Source organism: Nelumbo lutea, chromosome 4, assembly GCF_056320005.1.
Source record: "Nelumbo lutea isolate HS-2025 chromosome 4, American lotus-T2T, whole genome shotgun sequence".
Taxonomy (NCBI): Eukaryota; Viridiplantae; Streptophyta; class Magnoliopsida; order Proteales; family Nelumbonaceae; genus Nelumbo; species Nelumbo lutea.
Genome location: NC_142687.1, coordinates 31611206 through 31629527, shown reverse-complemented (window position 1 = coordinate 31629527; position 18322 = coordinate 31611206). Strand labels below are relative to the sequence as shown.

At 37.7% G+C, this 18322-nt stretch overlaps 1 protein-coding gene across 1 annotated transcript; it reads left to right on the top strand.

Annotated features, from left to right (window-relative positions):
• The first annotated feature begins 2394 nt into the window (after positions 1-2394).
• LOC148854998 (uncharacterized) lies at positions 2395-9249 on the top strand. The gene is made up of 9 exons (XM_088941495.1): positions 2395-2886; positions 3186-3370; positions 4580-4758; positions 5886-6170; positions 6263-6321; positions 6454-6490; positions 6585-6656; positions 7501-7825; positions 8566-9249. Exons 1-9 carry the CDS (start codon positions 2763-2765, stop codon positions 8929-8931), a joined length of 1632 nt encoding a protein of 543 aa, XP_088797621.1. The 5' UTR covers positions 2395-2762; the 3' UTR covers positions 8932-9249.
• The last annotated feature ends 9073 nt before the right edge of the window (positions 9250-18322 follow it).

Genomic DNA, 18322 nt, shown 5'->3' with positions numbered 1-18322 from the left:
CATATTGGAAAGTTCCCAAAATAATACGGACTGATATGTATTGATATTTTAAACCTTGGATATATATTAGCATAGGTGTCGAGTAAAAGAGTAACTCTAAACTAAATAAAAAACTAAGGTAATGTAAATCATGTGAAAGAAAGCTTCAAAAACAACCCAAAGGTTTTTTCCTCTCAAACAGAGAAGCCATTGAAAGCCTGCAGTAGACAAATTTTATCCCATGTATTGGGTTCAATACAATGAACTTAACCATCCAAATTTCTCCTCATATTTCAATGCATTTGGACTATCCATCTTCCACTAGGGTTAATTACTGAGGTCAAATATTAGACTGCTAAATAAATGATTTCTAAAACTAAAACCTTACATTTCCGATAGAAATAATTCTGGTTTGTGCATGAACACTTCGTATCCCTTCCAACTCATAAACCATTAAATTGGCTAGGGTTATTCTTGTGGTGAATCATGAGTACCCACATGATAACCCCCACCATCTTTGATGTCTACACTAGTAAATTTTGTGATTCAAGCTTCTTCTATCTAGATTTAGTCATTCCTAATTTCTCTCAAGCTCCTATATATAGCATTTGATTCTTTCTTGGTAGAGGGATATATCACCCATTTTGCTTCATTCGCCATTCATATGTATTACTACTTGATGTTCACTTTAAGTATCACCCAAGAAATGCATATGCAATACAAGTATTAATTCTAAGGGGGAGAGATCACCACTTTTCTATGTACTTGCCTCTCAAAAGCAATTTCACAATTAGCCTTTCCTTTGCATAAGAGATAAGCTTTCTTATAGATCATAGATTAGATCAGATCACTATGGAAATGAAAATTGACAAAAAAAAAAGAAAAAGATTTTAGCTTTTGCTTTTATAGCCGAAAGTGAACCTGTTGGCTTGTGAAACCACAAATGCCCTTTCAAGCCATCCCTTTTCTCCTCTAAAGGAAAAGAATTCATACCATCAACATTACGTGTTCAACAGGCCAGCACCATTGCTACACTTGTCATGCACTTCCATTCAGTATGTGACAGGTGTTCTATTATATATGCGTCTCTCTGGATTCCTATATATCTTAATTTAAAAAAAAAAACCGATTAACCAATTAACCCATATCACAAATTCATAATTCATAGTGGTGGTGTGGTAATCCAACAGGGCTGCAAGTCAGGTTGCTCGATTTGAAGAATTTCAATTATATCGATCGATCAGGCTCAGATTAAGATTCGGGTCCATCGAAAATTTGACAAATTCTCAATCCAACTCAACCCAAGATGCATCCTTAACTAGTTATTTATTCCATCAAAATTGATGGGGTTTGTTTGTTTGGTCAAATCTTGTTACAAATATAATAATAAAAGAAGGATCAGAAGAAACTACCTTGTTAGCAACCTTATGACATAGACCTTAAACTACTGCACTCATGGACGCGCGGCCAAGTCAAGCTAACCAGTTTGGTGCGTTCCTACATATTGTTTGTTGGAGCCTGAAACCGCCGGCTTTGGCCCTGACCCAACTGGAGATGAGGGTTTTGACCAGGTCCCCGCCGGGCTGGCCCCATTTTTTATCCGGCCCGGGCCCGCCTAAGTGCTAGTTCGGTTCGGTCCTAAGCATGGGTACTTCGGTAATTATGCACCAAAATCACGACATTGCACAGTGGTTCCCCACTCCCCAGCTGCATGACCAATCATCCACCTGAAAAGAAGATCAATGTCGGTGTGGGCCCCGCGAGTCCTTTGGATCCGATCACAGATTCTTTTTAGATTTCCGATAACAAAGTGAAAGTCCCGATACGGCGTAAATAAGAACGGAGCCATGCGCATCAGTGGATCACACGTTTAACACACACAAGCTGTTGCCTTGCCTGTTGGTTTGGTTTCTCTTCTTCTTCTTCCTTCTTCTCTGAGAGCAAAAGACAAAAAGAAAATAAATAAAAGGACTAATACGGTTATGAGGTTATCCCTTCTCTCTTCTCTTACTCACTCGGATTCAACACCGAGTTAACACGGACTGGGTCCCACTCCGGCTCTCCGCTCCCACGCCGTGTATTTATTATTTTACGTTATCAGAATTAAAAGCAAATAAAAGTCAAGTACCAAGAATAACCCTACCTATGTACTTACTCCACATTTTGACGAAGTATAATTAATACATCGAGCTATTCTGTTGTAAAGGGCATTAGTGTCAACGTCTGAAAAGTGGAGGACGCATAATTAATACATCGAGCTATTCTGTTGTAAAGGGCATTAGTGTCAACGTCTGAAAAGTGGAGGACGCAATAGTCAATGTAGAGAAAGGTAAGGAGATTTTGGTGAAAGGAACCCAAACAGATAGAGAGAGAGAGAGTGAATGAAATAAATAAAAAATCAAAAAGTGAAAGGACAAAAGATCAGTTGTGGCCATTTTGCTTTTCCCAGTCACTGCTTTTCCGTTTCCTACCCGCCATTTCCTCCCTCTCTCTCTGTGTCATCAGACTCATCACTTCCTCCCATGTGACCGGCTCTGCTAAAGCATACCTCCACCCCTCTCTCTCTCTCTCTCTCTCTCTCTCTCTCTCTCTACATTTTTTCTTTTATAAAAGCCTTGTGAATAAGTGAATGAAGACGAAATCCTAGATTCTTTTTCTCGATCTACCACCCTCTCTCGCTCGCTATCTCATCTCTCCAAATTTTACTTAGAGAGAACGAATCAAAGCTGGGAATGGATACTCTTGGTTTGCGGTGGCTGCTCTGAGGCTTTGCAGAGCACCCAATGAAGCTCTTTATTTCGGAGATCGTTTTCTTCCTCCTTGTTTTCACTTCTCTTGCTGCGATCTCAGCTGGTTCTCCAATCTTCCAGGGATGGAGAAGCAGAACATTTCAGAAGCTTATATTGGGTTAGTCTCCATCTTTTTCCTTTCCATTTATGTTTGGGTTCCGGGGGCCAGAAAAAGTATTTCCATTTTTGGAGTAATCGTGGCTGCATTTGTTTCGGATGTTTTCAGGATCTTTTGTGTTCTTTCGTCTTTGTTTAATTTTAGATTCTGTTATACATGAATGTGATTGCAGATTTACAATGACTTCTCGTTTTCGTTTAGTGGCTAAGTCTTGAAGGGAATGCTTTGCCTTTAACACTTATCACACTTTTGTTTCTACGAGTTGAATTCTTGTTGATTTTTTTTTTTTCTCACTGCAGGAGAAGAGAATTTGGGGCCCTGGGCGACTGGGCTCTTGCAGTTCGCGCAAGCGCCAGGGCCTTCGTACCGTGCGCCTCCTGATACACTTGTTTTGGCCGCAAAAAGAACCAACAGGCCTGACATACTTCGTGGTTTCAAGCGTTATCGAGGTGGTTGGGACATTTCTAACAAGCATTACTGGGCAGTAAGTCATCTGTTGCTTGTTATTTTATATATTTCCTTCTCTCCTTTTCTTGGGTTTATTTAATTGGTTTGTTTAAACGTGATTGCAATGGAGATAATTTCTTACTTTTCTTCTCAACGCCTATTTTTATTTCATGGATCAGTGGACACTAGTTCGTCTGTGCTCCATTGTATATTATTCTTAAGTTGGACCCATTTCGGATTTTATTGATACGTGTACATATATTTGAAAAGCTAAGGTCCTTTCATTTATTTTTCAAGGAAGTAGTGCACATTGTACACAAGAAAGAAAAAAAAAAAAGGAGGCATTCTGGGAGCACAACTGCTGATGATCCCTTTATGATTATTCCTACAAATGTTGGTGATGGTCCTGGTCCTTTCGTTTTATTAACTACTTGAGCAACTACAAAGATCAATGGGAGTTTTGGACGCTTACTTGACATCATATCGCAGATTCTTCCCCAAAAGAAGGGGGAGGAAGAAAAAATTTACTAGGATGTTGACAAATAATCAGATATTCAGTTCTTGTTATATCATTCCCGAGCCATAAATACCTTTTATCTACCCCAAAGATTGGAAAATTCATGACTGGCTCATATGATTAATTGAAGTTCTTCACAGGGTCATAGTGGAAGAATAGGTTGGGATAAATTATTTATATCATCTCAAGAAGAATTAGTGAGCATCTGTCGGTTCACCCAAGAGAACAACTGTATATGAATATGGGAATTGAGAAAGCCAGTATGAAACCAAGTTGAGATACTACATGATGGCCGGTTTCCTTTTTGGTTGTTTATGTAGGATGATTGAATCCATTAGGGAGATATTCTCGAATACTGAAGAGAAAAACTAGACAGATAAAAGAATGGAAAAGAATTACTCTTCTAACAAGGGGAGAAATTTACTGGTTTATTGGATGAACAGTAGCATGATATTTGGTTTGTTTTACTCAAAGATAGGAAGGCCCCTAAAGATACACTTTGCATGGTAGAGTAGTAAAATTCTCTACAAGTGTATATGGTATACCTTGTCTGAATCAGATCTGAAGTGTTTGTATGCATTTACTTCTCAATTATTTTACCATTTGATTTTTTAGAATCTTAAATCATGCATAATTCTGTGTCTTTTTTGGTTTTTCTTTCTTTCCATGTTTTTTCTAATGTACATGATTTAGATTTTTTTTCTGTATTTTGACTAATTATATCTGCAGTCTGTAGGGTTCACAGGTGCTGCTGGGTTTCTTCTTGCTGCCCTATGGTTTGTTTCTTTTGGCTTTGGTCTCGTGGTACATTATTGCTGTAAATGCAGAATAAGCATCACAGACAAGGGAACCCGCAATTCACATAGGATTTGCTTTATTCTGCTACTTGTCTTCACGTGTGCTGCAGCGTAATAATCCAGACTTGAAATCTTTCATTTATACTTTTTTAGATTCTGCATGCCTGCTGGTGCTTTCCCTGGTTTTGTTTAGTGGTACTTTTCCCCCAAGAATCAATAAGTGCACCCCTGAAGCTGAAATGTAGCCGAATTCAGTTACATGGGAGAGGTGGGGGTGGGGGCGGGGGGTATCCAGATAGTTGATCAGAGTCATCAGACATGGAACCTTCTGGATCTAGATCTTTACCAATATAATGGACATTTTGCTAAGTATTACTAGCTTCCAATGTCTTGACTTTTAATTTGAGAAATTCCAAGAAAAAGACCATGTTTCAGTAAATCACAACTCACAAGGACCTACTAGTGAAGATTTTGGGTGAATGGAGAGCATATGTCAAACACATAGAGCCCTTTGGAGGCACTATCTGTGCTGCCACAACATAGACTCCTTGGTCATTAAGTCAAACAACTCGGATGCTATGATATGTGCAATAGCAGAAGTCAATATCAGTCTCCTTGGTATTCTTGAAACATTTGTAAAAACCATGGGTCCCCATATCTGTTTCAAGACATGATGCCATTGAATGTGAACACTGGACAGCCCTACTTGTATGCCTCAATAAGCTATTGGTGGAATCTTCTTTGTAAATGCTCCACATAAGAAGTATGCCACCTTGGAGGATGTTAGTGCATCCTGAATCTGATATCTGAGGAAAGGAACATGGTAGAGTTTCTACCTTAAGTTTTTATAGAAAAGTTAGAAGGTGATGGCATTCAAAATTATATGACATGTAAAGTGTGTAGGAAGGGACTGACTATGACTTTAGGATTTCAGGAAAGATCCAAATTTTGGTGGATAATCTAAAGCCAGTTTCTTTTATGACATTTTGTTTTGAATTTATCTGCTCCATTTATGATTTGATCTTTCTTTAGGGAGGAAGAGGGGAGGGGGTAGTGTTATTGGAATGAAATTTATAATTTGTTTTTAAGTGAATAGTTCTATTTCAAAATCTTGTTTAAGAATTGCACTTATAAGATTCCAAATTTTTCTTTTTTTATTTTTTTTAGTTGAAATTTATTTTTATCTTTCCTTTCAATGGTTTTGTTGACACCTTGTATTTCTTTTTTCTGTCATCCAGGGTTGGATGTATTCTTTTATCTGTGGGGCAAGATAAATTTCATGATGAAGCATTGCATACTCTACATTATGTTCTAAACCAGTCAGACTACACTGTGCAGACACTTAGAAATGTCACGGCATTTCTATCACTTGCCAAGACTATAAATGTGAACGAGGTTATCCTCCCATCAGATGTTAAGGATGAAATTGACAAGTTGAACTGGGATTTAAATGCAGCAGCAAACACACTGATGGAGAAATCTGCTGAAAGTTCTGGCAAAATAAGAAAAGTCTTCAATGCTGTGTATGAGTTCTTAATTCTGGTGTCATATCTAACTTCACACTTGAGTTGTTACTTTCAATGCTAATTTTCCTCCATTTGGTGTTCTCTTGCAGACGATCGACATTGATTACCGTAGCTGCAGTGATGCTTCTCCTTTCTGTTATTGGCCTTTGTATGTATATTTTACATTCCACTGGAGAATCTGAAGTTTTTAACGACTTCAGCATCTCACCTCATGATTTTTTTTTCCAGTATGTTTCTCTACTTATTTTTTCCCCTAACTTATTGATATGTTTCTCTGCAGTGCTCTCTGTCCTTGGGCACCAACATGCAATTTTGATGTAAGTCTTGTGTTTAGATCTGAATGTGAATATTATCCTTAGAATGTCTAATTATTTGGTGGCTTTTGTTGACTCTTCTGTCATACTATTGTAGATTCATCTTGAGTGGCTGGTTGCTTGTAGCAATTACATTCATCCTTTGTGGTATTTTTGTAATCCTCAACCAGTAAGTTTCTAACTTTAGACTGTCCTAAGGAAATTTTTTTCCCCTTGTTGGCTTTTCTTTATGGAGTGAAAACTTTGTTGTCCTTAATTTCTCTTGAATCTCTGAGTATTTTCCAGTTTAAACTTCACTTCTAACTGATGTTGAACTACTTTTGTTGCATAGTCAATAGTAGTTGTTGGCTATATTTTAGGTGTTCCCATCCCTTTTCAATTGACCATGGTTTAGAGTTTGTTCTACTAATCACTGATTAAGGGAGGAAAATTGCTATTTTCTAAACATATTTATGCTATTGTTTTCTTTGCCATGAATGAAATCATCATTATTATATTTCTGCTTGCTATCAATGAATTCACCAGTCTATTCTTCAAAATGATCTGAGCAGTTATGGATGTTGCTCTTTGTTTGATAGCTGCATATTGAGCATATACATATTCTTTTTATATGTAGAGCATCCCCACAGCCTTTTATGCGGGTATTCTGTATATTATTTTTTCCTTTTTCTTCCTAAGATTGTCCATGAACCCTTTCCATGCATGGCATACATGTTTCCTATTCTTGTTACTCAAAGCTGTCTATTGTGGTGGGCATTTGGCACTTGTTTGAATGTTATTGCTGCTTATATATTTGCTTTCCTTGTTGGCAGAAATGTGACATTCGCAACTAGTTATTTGTCTTACCAATGTTTTTTCCCTCAACAGCCTTCATAAACAAGAAACGAGTGCTGCTTTTATTGTCGTACTTATCTGTTAACTAGCTCTTTTGAACCAGTAAAGGAAGTGCATAATGTAATTGAGTTTGACCTATAATCCTGACAATCTTTTCCCCCTCTCCTGGTGCATCTCAGTGCAATTTCAGACACTTGTGTGGCCATGGAAGAATGGGTGGACAATCCCCGAGCAGAGACAGCACTTAGCAGCATCCTCCCATGTGTTGATCAGGAAACTACTAACAAGACCCTCTTCCAGAGTAAACAAGTCATCCTTCAGATTGTGAATGTTGTCAACACAGCAATATACACTTTTGTTGATACAGATCCTCCTCCTGAGAGCACCTTTAATTACCGCAATCAATCTGGGCCTCTGATGCCACCTCTTTGTTCTCCATTTGATTCTGAGATGCATGATCGCCCATGTCAACCCCAGGAGGTTTCCATTGCGAATGCATCCTCGGTAAGTCTACAGCATTGACAAGAACTTTTTTTTCAATGATTAACTGATGGATTGACATCAATATTTTCAAACCTGCAACCATGATTTAGAAACATCTCAAACCGATTTAACGATAAATGCCCAATACTCTACTGACAAGGAATAATTTGGGACCAAGAAAATAATTCAAAGTCATGAACATCAACCTCTATGGTGACCCGATAGTGAAGGACGGAAGAAAGAAAAAGAAAACCTATATGGTAATCTAAAGTTTATCAAAAATGTTTGGACGGCATTCTATTCTCCTAAGGCTCAGTTTGGAAAGAGTACAAATACAAATTTGTAGAGTGCAAAACCTTGTATTTTGTACTTTTTTGTATGTATTTGCACGGTGCATACTTGTATTCGTACTCCTAAACTGAGCCCAAAGGAGTTCCGTTTTTAAGAACTAACAGGTGCATTTATTGAATAAGAAAATTGGGGGAAACACCAACTAGGCATCAACTAAAAACTGTAGGTTGACGGCTCCATGATGTTGAAGCAATGTCCATGAAACCATTTACATGATCTTGGAAGTGGTTCCTCTTTCTTCTGGAAGGGAGAAAAGAATCATGATATTTAATTATTAATTTGTTTGCCTTGGACCCCGTCAAATAAAAGGCACAATTAGATAGTTTATTCATTTATTTATTCATATTTTGTGAACTCATGAATGAGAAGCTTGATTATCTCCTTTCATCTGCTTGTGTAAAAAATTTCAGGTGTGGCAGAAGTACACTTGCACAGTCTCAGCATCTGGTTTATGTACTAGCGTGGGGAGGGTGACCCCTGAACTGTATGCAAAATTGGTAGCAGCCGTAAATGTGAGTTATGCCCTTGATCACTACGCCCCACCCTTGCTAAGCTTCCAGAATTGCAATTTCGTCCGGGAGACATTCAGGAACATCACTTCCAACTACTGCTCTCCATTGGAGCATCACGTCCAGATGGTGAATGCAGGACTGGGGCTAATTGCAGTGGGAGTCATGCTGTGTCTCATGCTCTGGATACTCTATGCAAGCCGCCCCCAAAGGGAGGCAGTGTTTGTGAAATTTTACCTGCCAATAAGGTCTCGATGTTGTGGTTGAGGACGAGGCCGAATCAGCAAGAATAACAACAGTAACAATGACAGCCATAATAGTAGAAATGTCCCTTCACCCTCAGAAGGGGTCCTTGTATAAACCACACATATTACAACAGCAACAGATACAAGTATAGGATTAGCTTCTAGGTTTACCCCTTTTAGCAGATCAAACCCAGGTGGGGCGAAGCACCATTTTTTGGGGTTTGGGGGTTACGAGTCATTTCTTGTATAGTTGGTTACAGAGTAATGTGATAAGAGATGTTAACAGAAATCTTCTGTTACCATACCATAATAAAAGCAAATCAAAAGCTTTGGTTCTCTATTTGGATCTGTTCCAGCTCTGGATCACTGAGTAGGCATGGGTCAGGACTGAGGAGTTGAATGAAACCCCAGCAAATAATGGTTCTGTTTCTGATTCGATCATTTGATCATCTCCTTTGTCATCACATGATCTCTCATGTATCTTTACCAGGGAAAGATCTCTCAGGTCTCCTTTGTGTTCTTAATTTAGACCATTCGGTTAGAATTAGATTTCGTAATATATATATATATATATATATATATATATATATATATATATATATATATATATATACTAAAATGGGAGATGATTCAGTATCAGCTAACTTGATCAGCATTTCTCAGATGACGAGAGAGTGTCTGACCCTGTTAATGTCTAGAGACCTCCTATTTAGCTTGGAACGGTAGCCAACTAAACCAATTAATGGTTTGAGGGGGATGAATATGAACGGTCAAAGCCTTGAATCAATCACTTTCTGGCCATACACAACGCATGGCTCACATGAAAATGTTCTGCAAAATCCCCTTTCAAAGAGTCCAGTAGTCCACCCACCTAACTTGATTTTGTGACTCGTTTTCAAGCGCCCCAATCTTGAATTATTTTATCTACTTTGACTCGCTGAATAAATACGTGCACTAAAGATGGACTGATAATCCCATTGTTGCCTTTATGCCCGTTGAAGCAGAAGTCGATGGATGTCGATCTGATCCGGGAATCGATCTTACCTTGAATTTTGATTTTTTTTTGTTTTTTGAAAGCTAAATTGATTCTTCGCTGCAGACCCTACTTGTGGGGTCTGTAATCCCATCCCGTCCAGTGTTAGTCCATTAGAGACCAATCCAATATTGAATACTTGAACCATTCTGGACTGGTCAAATTCATTGTATGAACTGTCCAAATTGTTCAAATTGGTTTTAATTTAGATTGGATCCAACACAAACCTGGTCCATTGACACCTGTATTAATGTTATGTCAATGTATCGGATATCGGTTCAATCCAACCCAATCCAATATATATCCATTACAAATGGATCAGGTTGAATCCAATCCAATAAATACTATGACCATTAAGTCTGGACTGATTCAATTTAATGTCTTATTGTACCATCCAATCCATTTAAATTGATTTTGATTTGGACAGGGTCCAACCCAAACCTGGTCCATTGACAATACTGGGCCAATCATATTGAACCACATTCAGCTCCATGCACATGGGTACTTGGGCTGTAGCCTGACGTGACTTGTGATTGGCCCAGTATAGTCCGGCCAGTTTGGGTCCAAGAGGGCAAGGGCGTGTTTGTTGTATCCCTCTCCAAGCCAACCTTACAAAGACTTTGTTCCGCAAGTTAAATTAACTTGTAGAGCTGTCAATGGGTCATGAATTATTAATTGGACCTATAAAATAGAGCCCAATTAACATACCAACTGAGCCACCTCTCAGGATTCAGCTAACATACCAACCGGCTAACATACAAATTGGAACTTCAGTTGCACATAGTATAGCGAAATCTGCTTGTACAATCCAAAGCAAGCAGACTTGGTCTATTGCTCCTAACTTCATTTGTGATGTTGATTCTGATTCTTCCACGAATGAATGGAGTTGCCTTGAATTGCTTAAAAAAAAAAAAAGAAACTTCATTTTTAATAATATAACCTTAATAAAAACAACAGTAATTAATAAAATATTTATATGTTGATAAAACGAGTCTTTTAACCAACAATATCTTACGTACTATCTAATTTATCCTTTCCGACATAATATGTAACAAAAATTACAACAAAAACCAGGAGAGCGTACATTATCAATTCGGATTTTAATTAGTTTGGAACAGCAAGAACCAGTCCCAATCCAATTATAATCAGAACCGGTATAAGCAGTTCAGTTGGTTCCGTTCTATCAAGTAGACCCAACCCATTGACAGCTCTTAACTTAATGGAGTCTGACATTAATACCCATCTTAGGAATTCCTAATTCAAAAATTTCTCGGTTTTTTTCCTGTATAAATACCCAACTTCTAAACAAGATAGTCTTAAAGAGATTTCCCATTAAATACCCAACTTCTAAACAAGATTTCTCCCTTAGAAAAAAATGAATGAATAAATTGTTTGAGAAAAAAAAGAACATAGCTACCTTCTGTCTGTAATCTGCGAGGTCTAAATCCTTACTAATAACCATTTTATTAATTGTTTGGTGCTAGTAGTTTACTAGTTTTCATTGTCACTGCTGTCTTGTCATTTGTTTAGAATATCAGTTTTGTACTTTTGTAGATAAAGCACTCAAACTAATCATCCAATATAAATGATAATATAGAGGATAACTGTAGATTATTTTATGTTGTGCCTGTCCAAACGGACCCTTTGATACTTATCCCAAATTAATGGCCAATCCCATGAGACGATGAAAAGCGAAATCATTTGTTCTTTGTCATTTCAATAGTTATTGATTATTTAGACTAAATCCACAGATTTGACATATTTGTCTGAAGTTCCACAAAGAACAATATACTTTGTCCAATAACTTTAAGCATTGGTGAATGGTGATAAAAGAAAAAGTGTGTTTTAAAGAGATACAGAAGCCTAGAGCCCCTAGACTAATTAACCGGTAAACCCTAATTCAATTAATCGGAATTAACCATTTAATGAATTATGCTCCAACTAGTAGAATGATTTCAAATCAATGGTTTAAAATAGAAAAAAAAAAAGGGGGAAAAATGGAGAAACCATCAAAGCAACAACCATTATATCCATCATAAACTGTGAAGGCCAAAAAAAAAAGGGTTTTATTTATTACATACATTTTTCCTGGTTTCTGGATGAAGAGCCAACTCGAAATGAATTGAATGGTTGAAATGGTCAAATTAAGTTGATTTTAGTGGAAAATAAGATAAAATTGAAAACTTTTAGAATATTAATAAATAAATATAATATACATTTTTAATCCTAGTTTTTTATTCTTGAAAAGATCCTTCTCACATACTTGTTACAAGGTTGGAGTAAAGGGAAGCTCTAAACAGTGGATACCTAATGAAGAAGCATTCATATATAGTGCCTTTATGTAAGAAATATGCAAATAACAAATAATATATTTTTAATACATGAAATAATAAATAGTTTTAGAAAAATAAAAAGGAAAACTTTAGCGAGGCTCAAAGTACTGATACTTTACTGTATCTATCGATTTTCGCAAATCTACTGATTCAAGGGGGTGATATTCCCTGATTCTCAGTCTTCCACACATCAACCTATTCCAAAAAAAAACTCTAATGATATTAAACTTTAAATATTTACATAGTTCTTAATTCTTAGTATTTCGCCATTGCGATGATTTGAACTTTGATTTATTATATTGTAAAATGGACATGAAAAAGGTTTATGAGTATGACCAGTCATTAAGACGATTTGTCCATCTCTCAATATAAATATTGACAATTTCTGTAGATTTTTATATACCCTTTAAAGCATGGTTTTCAAAATTGGACCGGACTGGATGGTTGAACAGAAAAAATTGGAAACTGGTCACTTGATTGATTCCGTTTTTCTTAAAATCGTTGATTTTGATCAGTAAACCGCTGAACCAGCCAGTTAATCGTACGAACCGTTTAAACGGTTTTGATCGTTTTTTAATTTTTAAAAATTTTAAAAATTCTTTTATTTTTTTGTTTGAACGGACCAACTGTTCGAACCAATAACCGGACCCCTGACCAGTTCAGTCACCGATTCAGTTTTAAAAACCATGCTTTAAAGGAGAAAAAGGAAAAAAAAAAAACAATACCTTTTGTTGATTTAAAGGTTCAATCAATGACTTCAATGGGGCAAAGTTATCTTTGGTAGATACTTTGACTTGTTACGATAAGGGGCGGGGGAAAGGGTTAACAAAGAGCTAAAAATTTGGACCTAAAGACCATTGAATTATTGAATCACTGTTCAAATTAACCTCAAACAGTTCCCCCACTTTGAGGAAGTTTTGGGTTAAAATTGAAAGATTTTAAATTTTTACAACATTCTTTAGATGCTCAAATATCAACAAAAGGCAAAATTTTGAAAACGAAGAATAGGCACCCCAAAAGAAGTTTATACAAGAGTAGAGCTGTCAAATAATGGATGGATCGGGTCTGCCTACTGGATAGGGCGAGCCAGTCTCGAACCAATTACTAATCGACTTTCTGTAGGACAGACCCAGAACCAAATTAATTATTAATTGGATATTCGGGTCTTAAAATCCATAATTACCTATAATAATAATAATTTAGAACTTGATTTCTGATAATATAAAATAAACTGTTTATATGTTGATAAATAAGTGTTTCTGACCAAAATTAACTTATATACCATCTGAAGAATTAAAATATAACAAAATTTACAAAGAAACCAAAAGACTTCTATATATTATTAACCATATAATTGATTCCGGTCTTGATTAATTTGGAAGAATAAGAATCAGTTCTGACCCAATTATTAATCGGGATAAAACCATATACCAGAAATGATATAAACAGATAATTAAGATTAATAATTTGAACAGATAGCTCCTGTTTATAAACCACAACAATGAATGTGGTAGACCAGATAATTAAGATCTGCCGATATGTATGGCTCGGTTTTTGGTTCGAGAAATTTCAAAAACCAAAGGATTGGTTCAGTTTGAGATAACCAAACCGTGAATACTCCTATTTACATATTCTCTAATATCCTAGTATTCCATGTATCGGTTATGTCAAAAATTAATACGCGTTGTATTGCAATAATTTGAACTGGTTTATCATATTATAAAATGGTCATATCAAAAAAGCTTTATAAGTATAACCAGTTAAAAGGGGATTCCATCCCTCAATATAAAATATTAACAATTTGTATAGATTTTCATACATTCGTCAACAGGGAAAAAATTAAACAAAGAAAAACTTTGAAAATGCAATATATTTTATTGATTTGAAGGCTCAATCAATGACTTCAATGGAGCAAAATTATATTTGGTATACTTGTCCGTACTCATATCGTTCCAATAACCTCTTGCAACCTTGCATCGGGAATGTCTTCTAATGAAATAAAGCACATAACTAGGGGATATGTATTTTCAATGCAAGGCTGTAAAGGTTGCTTGAACGGGCGTCGCTCTGACAGAAGCCGAATTCTCAAACTAGGGGAAGGGAGGAGGAGGGGGTATTGACAAATGACGAGAGAAAATTTTCAACCTCAAGACACGCGAGTTTTGAGATCACTGTTCAAACAGTTTCCCCAAGGAAGATTTAGTTTTGGGTTAAAATTCAAAGATTTTGAACTTTCACCACATTCCTTGGATGGCCAAATATTCAGAAGTGAAAAAAAAATTGAAAAATAAATAATAGGCACCACCAAAGAAGTCTACAATATAGTTGTTAAATAAACGGGTCAGGTTTGGTTCTTAGATAGTGATGATGCGCGTTTTGGCAGTTCCTGGCTAGCAGGTGACTCGGAGGCTTAGTTGAACAATCCTTACCTGAAATGTGGCTCGGATGCCTAACTGAACAGTCCCTACCTAGAATGTGGCTCGGATGTCTAGCTGACTGTCCCTATTTGGAATGTAGCTTGGATGCCTAGTTGAACTGTCCCTACCTAAAATGTGGCTTGGACGCCTAGCTGAATGGTTCCTGCCTGGATTGTGGCAAGTTGTATAGCTTATTGGGGAGACTTGCAAAAGTGCCCGAGTTCCTTTACCTGAGGTGGGCACTCCAATGAGTAAGTCAACAAGCTGGAGATTTTTTTAGAGAACTAAAAGCAAGATAAAAGAAAGTTGTGAGAGCTAAATTGCGCATCTACCTTCTAAGGTAGGAGGTAAGGCCTTTATATAGGCATTGTTTGACGTGGGCATCATACACCGCATCCAAGATCTCTTGGAAGGCGTGCCTAATTATTCCGAAATTCTTGGAGGTAGTCATGCATGTAGGCCAAACTTTGTGCCTTACTCGGTTTCCTCTGAAATATTCGGTGTGAGAGCAAACTTTCAAAAGGCCCGTGAGTGATGGCATGCAAAGTTGGTCGAGGGAGGTCGCTCCTCACGTCGAGATCACTTCGACCGGTACTGATGAGGTACCACAGGTCGGCCCTAGACGAGGTGCTGCTAGCCGTATACGTCAAGGTGCCTGAGTTGTAGATGAGGTCGCCAGGTTGGCAGCAAAGGCAGGTTGCCAAATCGGCGATAGATGTAGGTAGGTCGCCAATGAGACTCCATCATTTTAGGTAAGGCAAATCATCACCTAGGTAATGTAGGGGTGTCATACGACTATTCTGAGATGCCATATGTCATGATGTTAGTGGAGGGCCAAATCTACCTTCATCATATAGGGTTGACCAATCCCAAACCATTTATTAATTGGGATAATTGGGTCTAACCAGATTATACTTGACATCTATAATTACCTATAACAATGATAACAATTTATAACTTCATTATACTATAACTTGAACAAAAATGATAATAAAATAATAAATTGTTTATATGTTGATAAACAAATGTCTTCGATCAAAATTATCTTATATACTATGAAGATATAAAATATGACAATTTATGAAAAAAAAAACAAAAAACTTCTATATATTATTAAACAATATAATTGGTGCGGATGCTGATCATTTGGAATAACAAGAACCAATAACAACTATAAATTGGGACAAAACCACGAACTGACATAATCGATTTGGTTGATTTGGATCTATCGGATACATCCAACCCATTAACAGCTCTAAGTATACAAAGCATATAAATCAAAGGCATTGAATGTGGTTGACCAGATAATTAAGATTAAGGTGTCTTCCAATATGTATGGTTTTGCTTTTTAAAAATAATGTGTTGCATTTACTTTAACATCATTTGCCTCAACTTTATCTCTCAATTTTCTTTTTTCTTTTTTTTTTTTTATATTTCTAGGCATATCTCTCAATAGGAATTGTAGGTGGATGAAGTTTGAATCACAATGCCAATGCATTAACTATCAATGATGAATCGATATGCACAATACACATCTTTTGCGTTTCACACAATTCAAAAGGTTAGAGTTCTTTTTATTTTTTCAACATGGACTTGGTAGGACGAGTTCTATTTAAACATAGGGTTCGACTATAATATGAAAAAGATATGGTATTTGAAAAACTTCTGATCAGTCAACTGGAATCATAAATGATGTAACCGTTCTTGGTTATGTATCAATTTTTTTGTGATGTATCAATTTTTTGGCTAAGTACCTCGTTAGTGACGTCTGTTCCCAAGTGGCCTGTGACTCAGAGGCTGAAGTGGAGTTCCCTAGTGGCGAGTTACCTAGTGGCGAACTGTCTGGTGGTGAGCTACTTGGTGGCGAACTGCCTGGTGGTGAACTACCTTGCTGAGCTGCTTGGTAGTGAGCTACCTGGTGGTGAACTGCCTCGTGGTGAGCTACCTTGATAAGCTACTTGGTGGTGAACTACCTGGTGGCGAGCTGCCTAAGAGGTGTCGAGCTGCCTATGAGGTGTCGGGCAAGTGCCAAACTGACCAGGTGCCAAACTGGGCAGGTTAGGTGACGAGCTTCCTTGCTCTTTAGAGTCCTGGAAGGAACCAAATGTCAGAGGACCCAGGATGGTTAACCCAACGAGATCGCTCTGATGCTTAAGTCAGTACTCTCATAATAGACTGCGAGCTAAAAATCATAAAGTATAAGAGCTAAAATATGCTTACTTGCTTACTTGCTCTCTCCTCTTGCCCTTGGGGTTGGTGCCTTTATATAGGCATTGTTTGGCATGGGCTTCAGGCACCATATCTAAGATTTCTGCGAGGTCGTCTAAGTGGTTCGAGATTCCTAGAGGTAACCGCCATGCACGTTGACCACCCTCAGGATCGTTCGGCACGTGGGCCAACTTCCACGAATTGTGAGAGTGTTAGGATATGCATGCTGAATTTGTCGGTGAGCACATCTCGTAGGTCGTCAAGTCGGCGCTTGTGCCAGGCTACCAAGTCGCACCTGAGCCATGCCGCCAAGTCGCGCCTGGGCCAGGCCATGCCTGTGCCAGGCTGCCAGTTCGCGCCTGTGCCAGGCTGCCAGCTCGCGCCTGTGCTAGGCTACCAGCTCATGCTTGTGCCAGGCTGCCAGCTCGCGCCTGTGCCAAGCTGCCGGCTTGTGCCTGTGCTAGGTTGCCAGGTCACGCCAGGGCCAGGTCACGCTAGGGTCAGGCTGCACCTGGGCCAGGCTGCGCTTGTGCCATGCCACACTTGGCCGGGCTGTGCCTGGGCCAGGCCGTGTCTGTGCCAAGCCGCTAGGTGGAGACACCATCAACTTGACTAAGACAAATTATTGCCAAAGTGGTTTCGGGTGTCACCTGGTTGTTCTGAGGTGCCATGCATCACAATATCATTGGAGGGTCAAATCCACCCTCATCAATAAACATGATATCCAATTAGGTGTTATTTATCAAAATTCATGAGTGGGTTTTGATTGATCAAAACTATTCCTATACCATATCTTTTCCGCATCATAGATTTTACCTTAAACATAAAGAATCTCCTAACTCTCTATATTTGACATTTTTATAAATTAAAAATGTGATACATGTCATATATACAATATGCACCAATACATTGTGATATTTTAAACTTTGTTCAACAACATTCTCCCTTAACAGGATATTTAGGGCGTTGACAAAAAACAATAAACCTTCAATGGATCTCTCTCTCTACCCTCATTTTAGAGGTCTCCAAGGTCAAATATATCCCAATTTTTGTGGGTCAATTGATTTTTATTTTTGAAAACAAAATCATACATATTTACCCATTGGCAACAACCCCTAAAATTGGGATATATTTAATTTGACCTTGGACACCTCTAAACTGGAAGTTGGGAGTTGAAACCCATCAACAGTTTGATTGGCCTATTCATTCAAAAAAATAAGTCTTTTACTGCTCCATCCATCATTGACAGTCATCCCACCACCCCCCACAATTCTTAACTTGAGAGACAAGTGCCTATAATAAATAATAAATCTATAAATAAAGGAAAGAAGTGGATTCATATGATGTGATAATACGTTATTATCGTACTAGTAAAAGATATCTTCCTTGCATTAAAAGTGGATCACTTCCCCCACTATATTT

Bases quoted from the DNA above. Each gene is read 5' to 3' on its own strand.
- LOC148854998 (XM_088941495.1), top strand. From the start codon at position 2,763: ATGAAGCTCTTTATTTCGGAGATCGTTTTCTTCCTCCTTGTTTTCACT. The intron at 2,887-3,185 runs GTTAGTCTCCAT...TTCTCACTGCAG, and splicing joins ATTTCAGAAGCTTATATTGG to GAGAAGAGAATTTGGGGCCC. The intron at 7,826-8,565 runs GTAAGTCTACAG...AAAAAATTTCAG, and splicing joins CCATTGCGAATGCATCCTCG to GTGTGGCAGAAGTACACTTG.